At 38.1% G+C, this 21,908-nt stretch overlaps 1 protein-coding gene across 6 annotated transcripts in view; it reads right to left on the bottom strand.

Annotated features, from left to right (window-relative positions):
- The window catches only part of CSDE1 (cold shock domain containing E1), a 42,952-nt gene that overhangs the window by 5,114 nt on the left and 15,930 nt on the right, over positions 1-21,908 (bottom strand). For 2 of the 6 annotated variants that reach the window (XM_003933499.4, XM_074381216.1), the window contains exons 3-17: positions 20,351-20,497; positions 18,522-18,720; positions 17,112-17,221; positions 16,617-16,709; positions 15,902-15,999; positions 13,650-13,731; positions 13,220-13,348; positions 12,958-13,083; positions 12,148-12,360; positions 8,938-9,078; positions 8,689-8,853; positions 5,368-5,475; positions 4,585-4,760; positions 3,615-3,727; positions 2,018-2,137 (exon numbers count right to left, since the gene is read on the bottom strand). In XM_003933499.4, the coding sequence (XP_003933548.1) occupies positions 2,018-2,137; positions 3,615-3,727; positions 4,585-4,760; positions 5,368-5,475; positions 8,689-8,853; positions 8,938-9,078; positions 12,148-12,360; positions 12,958-13,083; positions 13,220-13,348; positions 13,650-13,731; positions 15,902-15,999; positions 16,617-16,709; positions 17,112-17,221; positions 18,522-18,720; positions 20,351-20,488 (2,011 nt within the window). In that variant the 5' untranslated portion in view covers positions 20,489-20,497. The remainder of the gene's footprint in view (positions 1-2,017; positions 2,138-3,614; positions 3,728-4,584; positions 4,761-5,367; positions 5,476-8,688; positions 8,854-8,937; positions 9,079-12,147; positions 12,361-12,957; positions 13,084-13,219; positions 13,349-13,649; positions 13,732-15,901; positions 16,000-16,616; positions 16,710-17,111; positions 17,222-18,521; positions 18,721-20,350; positions 20,498-21,908) is intronic. The other 4 variants (XM_003933497.4, XM_003933496.4, XM_003933495.4 and 1 more) reach the window with 4 other exon arrangements.

The raw sequence follows: 21,908 nt of genomic DNA, 5'->3' as shown, positions 1-21,908 counted from the left end.
CTTCAGAAACGCTTTTAAACATCTTTTTTTTTTGAGACGGAGTTTCGCTCTTGTTACCCAGGCTGGAGTGCAATGGCGCGATCTCGGCTCACCACAACCTCCGCCTCCTGGGTTCAGGCAATTCTCCTGCCTCAGCCTCCTGAGTATCTGGGATTACAGACACGCGCCACCATGCCCAGCTACTTTTTTGTATTTTTAGTAGAGACGGGGTTTCACCATGTTGACCAGGATGGTCTCGATCTCTTGACCTCGTGATCCACCCGCCTCGGCCTCCCAAAGTGCTGGGATTACAGGCTTGAGCCACCACGCCCGGCTTAAACATCCTCTTGATGATTACAAGTGAAAAATTTTTGTCGTCGTTTAGACAGGGTCTCGCTTTGTTGCCTAGGCTGGAGTGCAGTGTTGTAATCATGGCTCACTGCAGCCTTGACTTCTTGGGCTCAGGTAACGCTCCCAACTCAGCTCCCAAGTCGCTGGGACTACAGACACGCACCACCATGACTAATTTTTTTTACAAGGGTTTTGTCATGTTGCCTAGACTGGTCTCAAACTACTGGGCTCAAGTGATCTGCCCACCTTGGCTTCCCAAAGTGTTGGATTTACAGGTGTGAGCTACCACACCTGGTTTTTTTTTTTTTTTTTTTTTTTTTTTGAGACGCAGTCGAGCTGTGTTGCCCAGGCTGGAGTTCAGTGGCATGATCTCAGCTCACTGCAACTTCTGCCTCCTGGGTTCAGCCTCCAGAGTAGCTGGGATCATAGGCAACCACCATAGTATCTGGCTAATGTTTGTATTTTTAGTACAGGGTTTCGCCATGTTGGCCAGGCTGGTCTCAAATTCCTGATCTCAAGTGATCAATCCACCTTGGCTTCCCAAAGTGTTGGGATTACAGGCATGAGTTCCTGCGCCTGGCCTCAGCCATTTTTTTTTTTATTTTAAATACAGGAACCAAAAAATTTTGAGATAATCTGTAGAGATCAAGTCATGAGGAAGAGTGATTAGGGGAAGCTGGTTAGGAGGAGATGGAAGGGCAATTTGATATTGTATCATGAGTTAAAGTTAGTAGCCCATACTCCCATGGCGTTTTTAGGGGTGTGATTTCATGGCATTTGTTTAAGAGACTCACTTGTATTGCCAATTCCTATTTAGAGGTGGGGGAGCTGTGGTTTTATGTAAAACAGAAATTCTAAGTATCCTATGTGGTAAAGGAATAGGTTATCAAGGTTCATTTCCTTCTCCCAAATGACTTGCTATTCACCACTTTATGTTTGGTGACTCTCAGATGATACAAGGACTTATTCTCTTTGTAAACCAAGCCATCATCTTTGGCTGAAATACTCAAACCCTCTTACCTATTCCACCATCAGGTAATTCTGCTATCCTCAGCATCACCTGCAGAGTTCTGTGTTTCTATTGTGAATTTATGCATACAGATCACATAAAGTTAGTGTACTGGAACTCTGGGAATTCTTGAAGATGGGGTGGGGTTGGGGGTGGGGGGTAACAAGCAGAAAGCAGAAAATGAAAGGAACCCTGACCTAGAGATGAGAAGCAGGATCCTCACAGAATTCTAGCTATTAAGAAACAGCTATGTACATCTGTGTAGTGTGGGGGAAAAAAAAGAAACAGAAACTTTTATGCAAGCAAAAATATAGAATTAAATGGTTACTGATTTAAATACTGGTGAATAGAGGAAACTGGGTATATGATTATCATACACTCAACATTAAATGTTTTGGTATGAGATTTTGTTCTTAAGGCTATCTCAATATAACTCATAATTACTTACGTATCAGTCATATGTTCACAAAACAGTTATTTTTTTCACTAAACCTGGATTGACCTCATTTTCAAGGGGCATAAAAATAAAAAGCAAGCATGAGAGAGAAACTACTTTTCCTTAATTCAGTTTTAAAGAAACCTGAAAACAACTGCAATGAGCACCATGTTTTAAAACTTTACAGGTGCTCATCTGAGGTTATGGCAAATTTCAAACAACCTGATAGTGATGATCCTTACCCTCCTCCACAATCTCAATCATTCCTTGGTACTCAGTCTGTGTTGGATCAACACTCCTCAGGGGGCGAATGACTTTGCCAGAGTAAATGGTGGGATCAGCTTCCTCAGTAATGCCATTCACTACAAAACAAAGGCATGTGCATCCTTCAATTTTATTTCATTTCTACTGTACAGAAAGACAAGTAAGCAAAAAATAACAGCACAAATGTTAATGGGGTAGGTTAGCTGCCTGCTATTGAAATGAGGTAGGGAACCCAAAGCCAAGTTCTATTTCTAGAACAGCTGCTTGACCTTAAAATACACGTAAACTACCAGCAAAAGGTCTGATTTTCCTAAATAAACTTGTTTAAGGATTAAGAAGTATTCATAAATAAAACATGCCTTGCTCTCTTACTTTTTCCAGATGCCTTTCCCGGTCTCTAAGATGGAAATCCCAATGCTTATATACTGTCCTATCTTTATTACACATATTATTCTCTTACTAAACATCATATACAATATTTTACTCCTCGTCTGCCCCATATTTTCCACCAAAAAATAAGTTCGATGAATGCAGGGATGTATCTGATTTCTTCACTGCTGTATCCCCAGTGTCTAAGACATAACACACACTTAAAGAGTTTAGATGAGAGCCAAAAATAAGTCCCAGGTCTTTTAAAGTTAGAGATCCTAAATTACAATAATTTTCTTCCCATTATTTTTCACATTTAGATTCATTCTTCTCCATAACAGTCTTCTAGGGAAATGCCTCTTTTCCCTATGCCTTGGAGATTTATATGAATCTTGGGTGAATTTTTTCTTTTTTTGAGACAAAGTCTTGCCCCATCACCCAGGTTGGAGTGCAGTGGTATGACCATGGCTCACTGCAGCCTCAGCCTACCAGCACAAGGGACCCTCCCACCTCAACTTCCCAAGTAACTGTGACTACAGGCATCTAATACCACAACTGGCTATCTTGGGGTTATTTCTTAAAAGACATCAATGAATTAAAAATATAAAGCAAATTACCTAAAATATCTAGGCCAGTCCTCCTCAAACTTCAGTGTATGCCAGAAACACCTAAAGGACTTATTAAAACAGACTGCCCACCCAGAGTTTCAGTGGGTATGAGGTAGAGTCAGATAATCTTTTTTTTTTTTTTTAGATATAAGTTTCATTCTTGTTGCCCAGGCTGGAGTGCAATGGCGCAATCCTGGCTCACCGCAACCTCCATATCTCCTGGGTTCAAGAGATTCTCCTGCCTCAGCTGTCCCAGCAGCTGACATTACAGGCATGTGCCAACATGCCCAGCTAACTTTTCTTGTATCTTTAGTAGAGAAGGGGTTTCTCCATGTTGGTCAGGCTGGTCTCAAATGCCCAACCTCAGGTGATCCACCCGCCTTGGCCTCCCCAAAGAGCTGGGAATACAGGCCTGAGCCACCAGCCCGGCAAGAATGTGCATTTCTAACAAGCAACCAGGTGATGCTGCTGTTCTGGGGAACCACACATGAGAATGACTGATGTAGAATAATTAGGCCTCATCTCTTCTCTGTCTACTACCCCATCCTTTATCTCCCACTTAAAAGCCTTGGCTGAATAAGAAGTCACAATGTATTACCTGAGTGTGTTTTGTTCACTTTTTCTGCACTGACTTTGTTGCCTTTGCCTTTGGACAAGCTATACTCGACCATGTCCCCCAGTTCCAGGCTATCAACATCACCAGAGAACTCACTAAGGAGAAAGGAAGTAACATTTACTAAACATTATCACAGACATCAACAGTAGCAAGCAGCCTTTATTTTACAGTAACAGTCATGGCTTGACGTGCTTATTTATGTTAGACACCATTTTAAGTACTTTCTATGTATTGACTCTTTTAATCCTCAATAATGCCCCACAAAGAGGTAACATTCCCAACTTTAAGATAATGAAACTAAGATACCAAGGGGCTAATTTGATAAAAATTACACAGGTATTAAGTGGCAGGGCCTGGATTCAAAAACTAAACTGTCTGGTTCTAAGAGCCCTTACTTTTGTTTTGAGACAGAGTCTCACTCAGTTGCCTAGGCTGGATGGAGTACAGTGGTGCAATCTCAGCTCACTGCAACCTCTGCCTCCCAGGATCAAGTGATCCTCCCACCTCAGCCTCCTGAGTTGGTGGGACTACAGGCATGCACCACCATGCCAGACTAATTTTTGTATTTTTTGTAGAGATGGGGTTTCACCATGTTGCCCAGGCTGGCCTTGAACTCCTGTCTACCTGCTTCAGCCCCTGAAGTGCTGGGATTATAGGCATAAGCCACCATACCCAGCCAGACCCCTTACTCTTGACCATTATACTGTATTATATACCACTATACTATGGTACCAACACATAAAATAAGGCGGCACAGGCTTTTTCTATTTCTTTTGGCCACATGCTCTGTATATAGAGATCAGTGATTAACTTCAGTTTATATCTTGCCATAATTCTACCAATATAAAATCTGGAACTCAACAAGTATAATCAATCAATACTAAATGTTTTTTATTCCAACATCAAAGAATGGATGGTAAGCTAGCCATAATTCCTAAAAGTCACACCTTACCTGTAATGGAAAAAGATTTCCTTATCATGATTGGCTGTTTCAATAAATCCAAAATTATCCTTCAGAGTTGCCACATAACCCAAGAGCCTCTTGGAATTAGAATTACGACCTAAAAGTCGCACACAAGTTGCAACCTGCTGTCCAGGCCTCTGTTTGTCACTAACACTAAATTCAACCTGTGAAAATTAAGGATGCTTATTAACACCATATCACTTCCACACCAATATCCTTAACTCAGAAAACAAGACATATAACTCCCCCAGAGCATGCTTTTCATTCCAAATATCCTTCGTAACTACGTTAATGGAATTGATTTCCACCAAAACATTTAAGTCTCATCTCACTTTTCACAAAGGATCAGTTTTGTCCTTCAGTCTATTTTCCTTATAGAGTCTTAATTTCTTTAGAGGGCTATCCAAAAACCAAACGTACACGAGAAAAAAAAAATGAACAGCAATGTAAAATCTTTGGTGTGCTTTTACTTTGATAATGTTTCAGTAGTAACTGTTTTAACTTTCTTACCAATAATTTCATTTAGGCAAACAGAATTAAACATGTTTATCTAATGTTTAAACAGCTAGATTAACAAAGCTTTGAATAACAAAGAGCTTGACAGACCCTGTTTTAATAAGCTGTTTTCAAACAGAAAGACGTTCATGTATTTCTTTTAAACACAAAATATACATCAGCAAAACTTGATAAAATTTGAGGAACCCATTCTGCAGGATTTATGACTAAGATGATAACTCTTAACCCCCTCTCAAATGAGCGGAATTATCTTGCCTTATCTCCTATTTGAGGAGAAGTAGATCCTTCCACATCCTTGGCTTGAAAAGCAATAGTCAGTTTCACCCCACAGTCATCATAAGCAATAATGCCATCTTCAGCCTCCTAAAGAGATATTTGAAAATACAATGAAAACAATCTCAAGAACAAAAACCAACAGAAGAAACTACAGTTCTTACAGATTCTTGAGCCAAAGGATTGGTACAGCTGTAAAAATGTCTTATTCCAAGGTTTTCTAATAACAGGTTGCTCATATGAATAAAAGGTGGTCTTGCTTTAAGACTAGCTCAATCTGCTGTAATTTTTAATTGGTCTTAAGAATCTAATTTTTACAACTGAGGAGAAAACGCTTTATTACTGAGGAGAAAATGTTTAACACAACTGTGCTCCTCATAGCCAATCAGAAATTAAACTGGGTGTGTTACATCTGACGAGGTAGAAATTCTGTCAGGCAAGTTTTCCCAAAGAAGCTGAAGTATCCTCTTTTAAGGGGGTAGCACACAGCACCTTGCATAGTATTTAATATATAATCTCAATCAATATGCATAGTATTTAATATATAATCTCAATCAATATACTCATCAATGTATGAGAATCCGGTATATGATATAGTACATTTCGAGCACTTGACATAAAGGAGTGATGAAAAATTATACCAGTATTTCAACAATAACTTTAAAAAAAATACCAGACTTTGAAGAGAAACAACACTTAAAACGTCTTACATGTATGAACAATTAACTCTTTAAAAGTCTAAAGGCTGGGGTCTGAAGGTAGTGAGTTATCTTAATTGATTGCTTAGTCAGTTACAGATCAAACCTCCTTGTTCTACTCCTTCTCCCCTTCTCACTAGTGCACTCGACTAAAAAATAAAAATTAAAAAAATTAAAGTCTAAGAAAGTTCAGGTGTGTCATATGGAATCATACAGTACATAATGACAGTATACAGCAACTATATAACTTATACTGATTTTATGGTTTCAAAATTTCTATGGAGATAATGCCCACATCCCTACTCTAGCCCTGACTTCCTTCCTAAGCTCCAGTCCTCATTACAAACTATGACATATTCAAATGCAATTCATTTTCCTCTACCATATTCCTTTCTAACTGCTATATAACAATTATTTATTGAACACTTACAACATTACCAGGTATGATGTATTATCAAATTAATCTTACATCAAAATCACCTCCATGGTTTCTCTTTTCCCTCATTTTACAAATTGGAAAAATCTGAGGAATCAGGTAACCCTTACCAAGGTTACAAAAGCCAACACAAAATAATCCAGAGGATTTGAGTTTGGTTAAGAACAGTAAGCAGTGAATTCAGGTCTGACTCCAATGTCATCAACTTTTCCACAAGACAGCTGAACTCAAAAGCTTACAGTTCACCTTTTGTTCTCAACCCTCTCTATCCACCAACCTCAGCAACCAGCCAACAGCTAACAATATACTATACATCAAATATATTAAATAGAAATAGGAGAATCCCTGCCCTGAGGTAGTCCAGTCCAGCAGAGCCAGATTCATAAACAGGTGTCATATACTGTAAGAGGGATTTACTAAGGTACTGTTATCGCTTCTTGGCCTTTTGACTAAGATCAAGTGTATTAGCGTACTGTTAATTAGGAAAAAACAATAGAAGAACAGGGAGAGTCTCAAACAAAGGCTGTCTTCATGAAGGCGGTTTTGCCAGACACATCTGGGAAGCAGAGCATTCCAAGAATTGAAAGCTATTAAAAATAAGCCCCAGTGAAGTGTATTTTTATCTTTGTTAATAGTATCGTCTGCCACATGTGAAATTCCTATTATGAGCTAGGTACTTTGAGGGCTTTTTAAACTATTACACAATCATTTTTGAAATTTAAAAACTGAAGCTCAGAGGTGAAATAATTTCCCAAGCTACCATAAGTGATAAGCAAGATATTAGCCTTGCTCTTTCTGGCTAATAGTAATTATTAAATTAAAACATGACTTTCCAGTATCTCTCATCTGTGCCTAGTTCAAGGACTACCTTAACTATCCGAGTAACTGCATAGTAAACCTTTTCATTTTTTGTCTTTCTCCACACCATCTAGGCTTCATATAACCGCCATTATTCTCCCAAAGCATATACCTGAGGTCACTATCCAAAAGAAATCTTTTCCTTGAAGTACAGAACAAAGTCTAATTTTTTTTTTTTTTTTTTGAGACAGAGTCTCACACTGTTAAACCAGGCTGGAGTGCAGCGGCATGATCTTGGCTCACTGCAACCTCTGCCTCCCAGATTCAATTGATTCTCCTTGCCTCAGCCTCCCAAGGAGCTGGGATTACAGGCTCCCGCCACCACACCCAGCTAATTTTTTTTTGTATTTTTAGTAGAGATGGGTTTCACCATTTGGACAGGCTGGTCTCTAACTCCTGATCTCATGATCCACCTGCCTCGGCCTCCCAAAGTGCTGGGATTACAGGTGGTGAGCCACCGCGCCCGGCCAAGGTCTACATTCTTTAAAGCAGTAATCAACACCTTCCTAGTCTAGCTAGACCCTGATTTTTCATCCTTATTTCTCTTAACCTCCCTCACCAACAAAAACCCACATACAAAACAAAACAAAAATTCCTGTCAGACTACTCATTGCTTCCTAAGGAAACCTGAAATTTTCTCATCTGTACTTTTACTCTGTGAAGAATGCTCTTTCCTATCTCCAGCTATTAAAAATGTCAATACCTTAGTGAAACCATCCCATAATTTTTACTATAGCACTCTCGCAGGCCTTTAATAACAACATTTATATTCTGTATGAATTACTTGTTTCTATACAACTCTCAATTTGTTATTAACTTGAAAGGACAAATCATCTCAGCCATCTTCAGATTTCCTATTCAGTGGATTTTTCAATATATGAAGTTCAAAAGTGTGAACTGAGGCTACCCAACTTTGAAAGTTTTAAACTGCTTGGAAGACACTACTATCATTTTATATAAGTGGTTCTCTACTGGGGGCGACTTATCTCCCAAGGGACATTTGGCAACGCTTGGAGACATTTTTGCCTGACACAATGGAAGGCAGGGAAAAGAGGTCAGGATAATGACTTCCAGTGGGTACAGGCCCAAAATGCTGCTAAACATCCCACCCCCACAGTAAAGAATCTGTCCATGCCAAAATGTCAATAATGCTGAGGTTAAGAAACCTTCCTTTAGTTCAGTTAATATGACAGAAAATTATGAGAGACAAACTCAACTGATTATAAATGTTAATTCATTACTATGTGCCTTTAATTAAAGCAGAAAAGGAATACAGAGCTACAAAAATCATTTGGATTATGCAAAACCTACCTTCTCTTTGCCTTTATTTGGGCTAGTGGTTTTAGGATTGGAAAAAGTGGCTTCTTTTTCTACTGTACCCAGAAAACGGTGATCTGAATGGGAATGAAACGAAACCGTGCCCTTGGGGAGTTTTTTAATCCTAATAGCATGATTTCTTTGAGCAGAGAGCATATCCTAAAAATGTAAAACAAAATTAACTTTAAATTGAAAAAGAAAGCATCAAGAAACACCTCCCAACTTTTCTCAAAAACAACTCACAGGAACCACAGTAAACTCTACTTCATCTGCAATATGGAGCTGGTTCCCATCCAGAATTTCACTGAAGTGGAAGAACATACGAACATCACGATCCACACACTTGATGAAACCAAAACCATCTCTCATGGCAGCAATCACACCCTGAAACCCAAATAATATTTTCACTGGCTGTGAATCTTGTCAAGTAAGGCAACATTCAACTTTAAATGCACCATCAAGCTAAATTCATCATTTATCTGATGTGACACAAACACCGTTTCCATATTTGAACTCTTCTCACTTAAGTACAAACTCACTGCTTTCAATAAACTAACTTAACCTGAGCAATTTTTTTTTTTTTTTTTTTTTTTGAGACGGAGTTTCGCCCTTGTTACCCAGGCTGGAGTGCAATGGCGCGATCTCGGCTCACCGCAACCTCCGCCTCCTGGGCTCAGGCAATTCTCCTGCCTCAGCCTCCTAAGTAGCTGGGATTACAGGCACGTGCCACCATGCCCAGCTAATTTTTTGCACTTTTTTTTAGTAGAGACGGGGTTTCACCATGTTGACCAGGATGGTCTCGATCTCTCGACCTCGTGATCCACCCGCCTCGGCCTCCCAAAGTGCTGGGATTACAGGCTTGAGCCACCGCGCCCGGCAACCTGAGCAATTTTCTAAGACTCCCCAATTGTTACTTCCTGGCAAATATACACTGGAAAAAATTATATTTGAATGTAAACACATGAACACAATGTATTTCATAAAAGCCCAAGACTATTGACAATTTCCAGAAACTTCAATAATTTACAGACCCATAATTCCAAAGTAGATACAGGCAATTCTCTAGTTTCTACCTCAAAAATTGCATGAGTTTAGGCACAGGAAGGAGTTAAGATTTACATATGAAGAATAAAATATAAGAAATCTTTTCTCCTGTTTCTTTTTCCTTCTTACTAAATTATCAGCTTTGTAAGGACACTGTATCAAGAGGACCTAGAGACATGGTCAGTACTCATGTTTAATGAAACAATGAATAAATTATCAATCTGCGATTGTATTACATACCCCATATTTGCTCACTGCAGAAGTGATTACTTTGTAAGTTTTAAATATGACCTAAACAATATTCTAACATTTAATCCTTGCTAAGTTCCTGATGGGAGCCAAGTTACATTTTCCATACTGTAAAGCAGAATAGATCTTGCCTTCAAAAAGATTAAAAAAAAAAAAAAAAAAAAAAAAATCACACATTCAGACCTCCATACTTTTAAAGTTAAATACACTGTGTCAAGTACAATCAGTTCTTCAAAGGCAAAGGTTAAAAAAAATCTCAAATCGGCCGGGCACGGTGGCTCACGCCTGTAATTCCAGCACTTTGGGAGGCTGAGGCGGGTGGATCACGAGGTCAAGAGATCGAGACCATCCTGGTCAACATGGTGAAACCCCGTCTCTACTAAAAATACAAAACATTAGCTGGGCATGGTGGTACGTGCCTGTAATCCCAGCTACTCAGGAGGCTGAGGCAGGAGAACTGCCTGAACCCAGGAGGCGGAGGTTGCTGTGAGCCGAGATTGCGCCATTGCACTCCAGCCTGGGTAACAAGAGCGAAACTCCCGTCTCAAAAAAAAAAAAAAAAAAAATCTCAAATCTTCATTCAAGGTACCTAGTTCCACTGACAACACTCAGTTATAGTGTAGACAGTATGATTCCAAACATAACTAAATGTAAATTTTGTCTGAGAAAGTGAGTTCATAAAGACTGAGTTCATAAAACATGTTTGGGAGGCCGAGGCGGGTGGATCACAAGGTCGAGAGATCGAGACCATCCTGGTCAACGTGGTGAAACCCCGTCTCTACTAAAAATACAAAAAATTAGCTGGGCATGGTGGCGCGTGCCTGTAGTCCCAGCTACTCAGGAGGCTGAGGCAGGAGAATTGCCTGAACCCAGAAGGCGGAGGTTGCAGTGAGCCGAGATCGTGCCATTGCACTCCAGCCTGGGTAACAAGAGCGACACTCTGTCTCAAAAAAAAAAAGAAAAAAAAAAAAAAAGTTTGGGAAGTAATTCTGGTTGGTATATGCCACTCTTGAACGTAAACTCTTTAAAAATAACTTGCAGCCGGGCGCAGTGGCTCACGCCTGTAATCCTAGCACTTTGGGAGGCCGAGGCGGGTGGATCACGAGGTCAAGAGATCGAGACCATCCTGGTCAACATGGTGAAACCCCGTCTCTACTAAAAATACAAAAAATTAGCTGGGCATGGTGGCGCGTGCCTGTAATCCCAGCTACTCAGGAGGCTGAGGCAGGAGAATTGCCTGAACCCAGGAGGCGGAGGTTGCGGTGAGCCGAGATCGAGCCATTGCACTCCAGCCTGGGTAACAAGAGCGAAACTCTGTCTCAAAAAAAAAAAATAATAATAACTTGCAAAGTTCTGCCAAATCGAAACCTTTTTGACTTTGGTTTAATTGCAAACTTGTCCAACCTGTGGCCAAGGAGAGCTCTGAATGTGGCCCAACACAAATTTTTAAACCTTTTTAAAACATGGTTCTTGCGATTTATTTATTTTTGAGACAGAGTCTCCCTCTGTCACCCCGGCTGGAGTGCAATGGCGTGGTCTTGACTCACTGCAAGGGATTACAGGCACCCACCACCATACCCGACTAATTTTTGTGGTTTTGGCAGAGCGCATTTTGCCATGTTGGCCAGGCTGGTCTCAAACTCCTGACCTCAAGTTATCCGCCCACCTCGGCCTCCCAAACTGCTGGGATTAAAGGTGTGAGTCCCCTCACCTGGCCATGATTTTTCTTTTTAAAACTCATCAGCTATCACTGGTGTTAATGTATTTTATGTGTGTTCTAGTGTCTAGATCTTTTGGCTTCCCTGGACCACACTGGAGGAAGAACTATGTTTCCTAAAAACTTAAGCCACTACTGATTAATGCCTTAGGAAATAGTTTGGGAAAATCTACTTTCTATAATGATGAACTTGAATTTTCTTACTCTTCATACTAAGGACCAGAGAATCACTGACTCTGAAGAGTTCCATTCAAAAAAATTTTCACATATATTTCCAAGATAACTGCCAGAGATAATCCAAATTGACTAAAATATCTATGGTTCTTAATCACCTTCCATTATGGTCATTTAACTTAAGAAAATTTTTAATTTAGCAGTACAAACTTGAATATAACATTGGTTCTGGCATATCAGATACGTATCTAGTAATAACCAACACTTACCATTTCTCGGGCTTCATTAGTGAACTGAAATGTATTTGACAGAACTTCTATATTGGTTGCTCGTTCTAATTTGTCACGTCGGTCTGTTGAAATATTAAACCTAACATGATCACCCTCCAGCAGGGTCACCTTGGATTTCGTATCTTTGTCTCCAAAGGGAAGTTCTTTAGGGATCACAAAATCAACTTTGATGCGTCCTGGCAATGGGTCATTCTGATGAGAAGGAAAAATGATTTTAGCTGGAGATTTCTCATCCTTCCTAGTTTTAAGTCAAACAAGAAGAACACATAGTAAAGCACGTTATTTGTAACAGATAGTTCCCTGAAGCAAAAAAAGGTGTTGACAACGTAAGTCCCATGTGAAAGTTTCATGTCCTACGGTCACATGAATCAACCAAAGAATCACAACATTGCAGTTAAGACCCTGCACTCTGGTACCAAAAGGTTTTATTTAAAGAACTTTTTCAACAATGACACCATTTGTGTCCTAACTTTCACCACAAACGAAACAAACTGGAGGGGTGGAGCAGGGGCAGAGGGGGGAACAAACGTACACCTGAACTGCAGTCTAATCCAATCAGATGCTTTCCAATTTAACTAGCATTTTCTCATCACCCAGTTTAAAAAAAAAATATTCATGGATATATAAATCAGTGGTTTCGCTTTCACTTTAAATATACGTAACAAGAGGTACTCAGTTGTTCTACTATCACAGTATATTAACTGAATACGATAAAATTTCAGCGTATCACACCACATTATTCTATTTCTACTGAGGCAAAACAGGACTCTCCTGAAAAAGATTATTTACCTGGTTTTTACTGGGTACTTTTGGGATAACTTTGGTTACAGTTCCTTCAAAATGTTCAATGCTGATATCTTCGAAAATGACTGTTCCTTGAGGCAATAGTCTGACATCTGTTGCAACTTCTTTACCCTAAAACAGAAGGGGTTGGAGGTGGGGGTGGGGGTGGGGGGGACAGGGAGAGGAAGAATCATGTAATTTTAAGTGTTTCTTAAACATAACCACCTCTGATCTTAAAAGGTCAAAAAGATCAAGTTAGCTATCTTACATTTCTGTCCTTGATTGTGAATTCCACGTCATCACCAGGCTGTAAAGTTTCTAAGTCACCCTTAAATTCACTATAGTGAAAGAATATCTCTTTTACAACGTCACCTCTTTCAATAAAGCCAAATGCCTCCTGAAGCAAAACAAAAAACCAACATTATTATCGCCGAGTGTACAAATTTATAATTACAACTTAAAACCAATAATTTTTGTGAAATTCTACCATAGTCACAATAATATAATTTGGTACAATCTAATATCATCAATTAAACCACCAATTTTAAAGAACAGAATGTTATTAGCAACCAACAAATTTTAAGAGACTACTTTTGAGGTTAAGTGAAATATTTTTAAAGGGTAAAGACAAAAGAGAAAAAAAAAAGGCTTGAGTTTAAGTACAACACAAAGTGGCCAAAGAAAAACTCAACACTTACCTTCATGGCACAAACTACTCCCTGACAGCGGGCTTGTTTCTTTTTTAACAGCATAATGTTGCGAGCACTTACAGCACCAGTACTAGGGAAAAAAAAAACAAAAAACAAGAAACTTCAAGGAGGAGGAATGAAATGGGTTAAAAATATACTGGCTTGCTTAGATATGAATCTAGACAAACTAGTTTCCTGGGGCTTCAAGAATTATATCATCAGTAAGAATAAATACAAGGTTTTTTTTTTTTTTTTTTGAGATGGAGTCTCGCTCTTGTTACCCAGGCTGGAGTGCAATGGCGCGATCTCGGCTCACCGCAACCTCCGCCCCCTGGGTTCAGGCAATTCTCCTGCCTCAGCCTCCTGAGTAGCTGGGATTACAGGCATGCGCCACCATGCCCAGCTAATGTTTTGTATTTTTAGTAGAGACGGGGTTTCACCATGTTGACCAGGTTGGTCTCGATCTCTCGACCTTGTGATCCACCCACCTCGGCCTCCCAAAGTGCTGGGATTACAGGCTTGAGCCACCGCGCCCGGCGACATCTGATTATTTTCATATGGCTTCATATGCAAAGGACTTCAACTCCCTAGCGGCCTACATTTGGCAAATATATATGTAAGTCATTTTTCTCTGGGACTGTTGTTGGAAGATTTGTTTTTACAGACTTACACATGGGTGCATGATCTTATACTCTGTTTTTCTATTTCAACAAAAGAACTGAAAGCCATAAAGCCAATGTTACCAAAGGTGGGGAATACTAAAGTTTTAGAAATTTAGAATTTACAAAGTTTGCTAAATTAAGTAGCTATTTTATTAATTATGAGTAAACAGCCCTACTTTCAGTGGTGCTAAATTTAGTAGCTATTATTTCTTTCTTTCTGCGTAACATTTATAAAAGTTGAATTATTTCTGTGTAAACATTTATAAAAGTTGAATAAACAAAGTGATTTTAAGAGAGCTTGCTATACTTTTAAAAATGACAACATTCACCTCCACTGGAGAATGGAAACGAGAGACACCACATGCTACTTTTATACCCTCATCTTTGTGCAGCAGCAATATAAATTCAATTTTGTTTTTAAGAGAGCACAGACTATTTAAGGCACAATGGTACTGTTAGTCTAAATGTTTTAAGAGACCTATATACACCAAGCAATTAGCTTCTCTTAATTTTTCATGAACAAATAACCCAAAATGTGCTTTCCCCCCACCCCCCAAAAATGTAACAGCCTAACAAAGACACCAGAAAAAGTCTGCCTGCTTTTGTAACTTACTGTAGTGAAAAGGCTTTAGAATCAGATGGGGATTTAAATGTCTGCTATTTAAAAGCAGCATGAATGTCGACAGGTAACTTTGTGAGAATTTATACCTCATTTTATAGATGAAGAAACTTACCAAGTAAGGCTGTTCTGAGGATTAAAAACTATATAAATTTAGGACTTCAGACTGTAATTTGGTATTTCTACCCAGATCTATCAAAAACATCTGAACACTCAAAAACTGCCAAAATAAGTATGACTCTTTTCCCACCTTCAACTTTCTCCATTTATCTCCTTAGCCCAGTTTATGGTCTGCCCAGTAGACCAGGCCAGAAAAACAGTACTTGGGAATCATTTGAATTCCAATCCCACCTTTATCTACACCAATTAAGACTGATGAGTCTATCTTCTCAATGTGACCTGACTCCTCCACCCCATCCTCTGAATCTATCCATATTAGGCAGTCATCTTTCATGTTAACTGTCACATCACTGACTCTTGTCAACAGCATCCCCATTTTTCAAAAGTCTATCCTTCCACCATCTCCAAAGATCTAAATCAATCATACTTCCTTGTTTTAAATACTTCAAAGATTCCTAGAATTGTGGAAGAATACTTAACCTGCTAGTCAATTCAATCAAATTTTTGGCCATTTCACCAAAACATGACATGATACTTCTATCCATAACGCTTTTTTTTTTCCCTCTCTCTCTCTAGTGACTATATCCTTCCCTCAAAACACTATTTTGTGAAAAACCATGATCTCTATAACAGGTCCTTGAAAACCCTGACCATGTCTTAATTATCTTCCTATTTCTGACACTCTGCATCATGGCTGTAATACTCATAGATCCCAAACCACTAGCTGATATATTAAAAGTTCATGAAAACTATCCAAACTTACAAGTTAGGATTTTAACTCACTTCAAATTTCTTAATGGAAAACAAAACAAAAAGAAAAAACAATTAAGTGAAGAAATAAAAAAAAAAAAAAAACTTACTGTTTATTGTTATCAATTACAAAGTTTATTTTATCTCCGGTTTCTAGCTGAACGTTTCCTTCAACATCTTCAGGGGTGTAAGTCAGATAAAACACTTCCTGTGAATTAATAAATCATTATTACTATTTTGGCAGGATGCATATTAACTATATACTGTGATTTACTTAAAAACCTCTTATACTGGCATTTTAAGCCAAATTTCTTAAAATTAAATACTTTACGACAAGTAAGTTATTTTATTCATATAAACACACATTTCCCCTCCATGGTGCTGATGACTTCTGCGAGTCCACAGCTGAGCAGCAATCCAACTTCAAAAAGCTTACACATGTGGAAGCATTTGCCCAGAGACTATAGTTACACTTCAAAAAAACAATTTTATATAAAACATTCCAAACAAAAAAGCTGGCGTTAGTGCTTAAAAGAAACCAGAAAAAAGATTCCCCCCCACAACCCCCAAAAAAGTGATTAAAAGGAACATTTTACCTTAATGTTCTAACTAAGGTCATACTTGGGCAAGCTAAGACACTTGGAAGTCCTATGGAATTTTTCTTTTTAAATTTTTTGATTATGCTGCATTTGAAGCCTCTTAGAAACCAAATTTAAAACTGATTTTAACAATTGCAGCTTACGTTTTCTATTTTGAAATTTTAAAGTACGCTTATAGATCACATGGTGGATCAGGCAAAGGTTTAAGAAAAATACACAAGTTTACCCCATTACGTTCGTAGCATACACTCCCTGTTGGACTCTGACCCGGGGCAGCTGGAGATTTACTCTCTAAGTTGTGAGGAACAGCGCACACAACCTACCAGTCAAAAAAAAAAAAATTTCCATTGCTAATCATTTCAGTAGCAGCACTGTGCAATATAAACTGAATTTTAATATCCTCTATACTATACACAGGGATGCATTTTAATATGATCCACAAGAGGATGTCATGCTGCCAAGTTTCAAACTTACAGTACGTAAGTTGACTGTAAGCATTGACTTAGGGTTGTATGTAAAAACCCAGTTGAGTGTTGACCATATTTTTCTTTCAGGTCAAGAAATGCCAGTGCTTTTGATATAATCTTAAAATAGTAATCTTTATATACTACTATAGCTCTCTTTCGTGCAAACTGAGGAGATGGGGAGAATCTTCCTTTTCTAATGTGAAGATATGCAAATGCAGGGCCCTATAAAAACACAAAGCATCAAAGTCACTAACTTGTCCATTCATTCGTTCCTCAGGGAGGATTTCTTGTTTTATCTTCACCAGTTTAACAGCAATGGGTTTCCCAGTCCGCCGGTCAGATGACACTTCGAATTCAACATCATCTAAAATAAAGAATGTGTTACGTTTGTTTCACTTATTTTTACAAAACGTTATCTTGCTTCCAAGCTATACTTTACATAGCATTTGAATTGCCTTAGACCAGTGGTTTTCAAAGCCTGGTGCCTGGACCAGCAGCATTATCATCATCTGGGAGCTTAAAAGAAATACAAATTCTTGGACCTCGACTCAAGTCCTAGCTAAAGACAAACTCTGGGGATCAAGTACAGCATAGCAATCTGTGTTTTAACAAGCCTTTCACATAATTCTGATACACGCTAATGTTTCAGAACCACCATCTTAGACTGAGAGACCCATGTCTTAATGTTAGTTGTTATAGCATTTACATATACTACAGCTGAGATGATTTAACAATCATAACCTTTGGCAAGTTTTTTTTTTTTTCCAACTCCTCTGTCCCTCAGTTTTCTCATATGCAAAAGGAGAATAATTCCAAAGAGAACTGCCATGAGGATTAACCAAAACAATGCTCCTATAGATGCATCTTGTTAGCTATTATGCTCTTTTCTCAAACATTTTTTTAAAAAGTGCGGAGGCTCATAATTTCAGTCCTTTAGTAAGCCAAACACTTCCACGTGTAAAAACAATTTTTTTTTTTTTGAAACAGGGTCTCCCTGTCACCCAGGCTGGAGTGCAGTGGCATCATCTAAGTTCACTGCAACCTCTACTTCCTGGGCTCAAGTGATCCTCCCACCTCAGTCTACCAAGAAGCTGAGACTATAGGCACAAGCCACATTGACCAGCTAATTTTTGTAGCGATGGGGTTTTGCCATGTTGCCCAGGCTGCAAGCTGGTCTTGAACTACTTAGCTCAAGGAATCCGCCTGCCCTTGCCTCCCAAAATGCTGGGAATACAGGCTTGAGATATGATGCTACGTCTGTGAAAATAATTTGTATGGTGTCAGCCAAGATGAATTTCCATATAATCTAAGAAGTGACATTCTAAGAATTACTTTTTTCAGGTACTACCAAAAACAGCACCTGATAAAATAACATAAATAACATTGTAAAAGTTCAATATTCCTACTGGCTTAAATCTTACAGTTAAACAGTCATGATCAGGGGAAACAACAAAGAAATCTTCCAAGCATTTTATTGTAAATATATGCAAAGACATCTTTTAAGGATTCTGCTGGTTTACACAGATATTCTTCAGTAAACAGTACAACTAAAAGTCCAAAATGTTATTTACATAAAACACTTTTTAAAAAACATTCATGGATCAAGTTGATATGCAAGACAAATTTTATGATTACATTTTTACAAAGGAGAACTGACAGATTACCTCCTACTTTTAAGTCTTGCAGGTTGCCATTATACTGTGAACAGTGGAAGAAAAGTCTAGCTTGACGTTCTGAACACTGAATAAATCCGTAAGAGGTTAATAGTTTTTCAATAACCCCAGTTTCACGCAGTGCTGCTGAAGTACCATTAGGGTACCCATTATGTCCATTGTTGTGGAGAAGGTTTGGATCAAAGCTCATCTGTTTTAAAAAGAAAAAGAATATATACAGATCTATACATTATCTCCATAGCATATTAAGTCTTTAGTAAGTCACTAAATCTTCCATATAAAAAGGGGGGGAAAAAAAAGTAAAAGGAAGATTATGGACTTTTATTACTGCAACATTTATTTAGCTAACAAAACATTTCAGGGAAAACAAGTTATATTGGGGAAATGCCCCCATTTATGGTAGAATTTCCACTTACCAAATAAAAATAGAATTTCTGGGGTTTAATATTAAGGTATAGCAACTACTGCCTTTACATGAACTGAAAATTACTAAAACAATTTCAGAACAAAGGCAATTAACATTAAGACGCAGCAACCACAAACTACCAAAGACTCTTCCTTAAGAGATTTGGTAACCCTTATTTTGAAACTCCAGCCGATACCTTAATACTATTTAGTAAGCCATGCATTTGGAATGCACATCTAAAGTTAGTAGAGATTAACAAAATAAACTAAACTTTCTATGCAATGCAATATTTAAACTAGAAAACTTCAGAGTAATTCATGCTTAGGTCCTTTAATGAAAGACTATCCAAAATAGTGCATTAGAAAACTTTTGAGACAAAACTCCAAGACAGCAAAAGCATTTTCATTTTTAAAATGCTGAATCATTTCACAGGCACATTAAAAGAAATCTTTACGTAAAAGAAACCCTTCACTTTTCACACAGATGATGAAAACTGTTAACTATCATTTCTTTCCCATTTAGCAAAATAGGAGCTATTTAAAAGTAATATAATGGAACCTGCTAGTCATAAAATACTATCACATTACATGTTTCATTTTGCCTTATTTGAGTAAAACAACAAAACAAACCATAAATGAAGCATAAAATAGGGCAAAATCCTTAGCAAAGCCTAGGTCTATAATTTACCACAGTAATGGCAATTCCAAATTATTACAATTGTGTTTTAGGCCCTTTCATTGAAAATCTGATTTATAAGTTATTTCCATTTAAGTGGATGTTGGGTATTATTAATAAAAAGGATGTATTTTCATTAGGAAAAAACTAAAATTCTAGAAAGACAAACCAAGGTATGAGTCAACAATATGTGTGATGGTCAAATCACGTTAAATCAAACCAACCACACCTGTAGGTAATTAAGTTCTAATTCTCTTACACTAGCCACCATTCTGTGTTTGACATATATTAGCTCAACTAACTTTCACAAAAGCCCACAAGAAAATATTAGCCTCATTTTACCAATGAGAAAACAGACAGAGAAGTTAAATGACTTGCCAAAACCAAACAGCAGAATAAAACCAAGAAGGTCTGGCTTTAAACCAGAGCTTCTCAAATGAAGTTAACTGGCAGTCTGGTTAAAATACAAAATCAGACTCAGTGGGTGTGGGGATTTTCCATCTCTATTAAGATCCAACGTGGTAGGTGGTAACAATGCTTCTGATTCTTGGACATACTTTGAGCGGCAACACCCTGAACTACTGAAGTTCTCTTCAGTATTGAGACTGAAGGTGAAAAAAAACATTAGGGAAGTTAGAAAGTGAGTCTGCAGGACATTTCAACCAGAATGAGTGGTAATCCTAGGTCATGCTCTTAACACAAAGCAAGATAAGCTGAGATGGCTGCTTTCCTGACTTACAGATCTCTGATAAGTTGGGGTCCTCTTTTGTTTTTTAGTCCCAGATGAGGTAGAAGATGAAGATAAGGGTAAAGAAAGTGAAGGAGGGGCTGCAGGAGAGGGGTGAGGATCTGATGACACAGTAAAAACGTTCTCCATCTCAAACAGCTGTTATAGTATAATGTTGATAAATACGATCAATAACAATTTAATGCACATTTGTCAGTCAACCTCTATACATTTTTAGCTCAGGCTTAGCAAAATATAATTAATTAGATTTCTATTGACATGGGTAACATAAAGCATTAACATTACTTTAAAAAGGTGAAATGTATCTTTTTAAAGTCCTTAAAACATACGATGACATCTACAATTCTGAAAATGCCGCAAGGACTCTGATAGTTGTTGGAATAAGACTATTCAGTCCAATTTCTCTTCAATGCCAGCAACTTTAAATAGAATCTATCACTTTCAGTCACTAGTTTCCCTAAAGTAGAGTATACACAGATAACCCAATGGATCGTGGAAGAAAATAATTGGAATGATTTTTCTGCCCAGAGATAAAAATGAGCTTTTATAAATATTTACTATGTATTTATAGTCTAGGTCTCACCGAGTTGGTATGTCAGATGGTCTACAAGTATCATATATTACTCAAATATTCTGAGGGAAGAGTGGAGAACTTCATAAGAGGCCGACAGTGAAGTCCTCACTCATTTGCTCTTAGCATATTACAGTATGCTCAATAAGGAGATAGACAAATTTAGTTATCTAGTGTAACTAAACTACCTTCACAAATAGACAAATGAGCCCAGGCGTGATGGCACACACTTGTAATCCCAGTATAAGGAGGCTAAGGTGGGCAGATCACTTGAAGTTGGGAGTTTCAGACTGGTCTGACCAACATGGTAAAACCCTGTCTCTACTAAAAATACAAAAATTAGCCAAGCATGGTGGCATGGGCCTGTAGTCCCAGCTACTGAGGAGGTGGAGGCAAGAGAACTGCTTGAACCCAGGAGGCAGAGGTTGCAGTGAGCCAAAATTGTGCCACTGGACTCCAGCCTGGGTAACACAGCAAGACTCTATCCCAGAACAACAACAAAACCAAACAGACAAAATGGTTGAAAGATTCTTGCAGAAGAATCTCAGATGGAAGATAAGGCAAGCAGATATAAAGAACATGGGAATTGACATTTCTATTCCTAGTATTAGCTCTTCAATCTCCACTTTAAGAAAGAAACCATCTAATGAAATATGACAAGTATGCCAAAAGTTAAAATCAAAGACTATGGTATGGACTTATATTAGATGCAACACAACATACTACATGTATTTACCTGGTATTAATTCATATTATAAAGCTTTTTAAAATGAAACACTTAAAAACCAGCAATCCAGAATGTAGTATTTCTAGGGAGAACAGAACATTTCTGCACAAGTAAACTATTTTTATAATATCCCTCACTTCGTATTTCTCCTCTTTATTTGTACCAGTTTTACAATGCAGCCAGAATTATAATTACACAATTTATAAATATATACACATATGACCAATACATGTTTTTAACAAGCAGTATAA

Source organism: Saimiri boliviensis, chromosome 11, assembly GCF_048565385.1.
Source record: "Saimiri boliviensis isolate mSaiBol1 chromosome 11, mSaiBol1.pri, whole genome shotgun sequence".
NCBI lineage: Eukaryota > Metazoa > Chordata > Mammalia > Primates > Cebidae > Saimiri > Saimiri boliviensis.
Note: the sequence above shows the minus strand (reverse complement) of the source record. Positions and strands in the feature narration are given on the sequence as shown.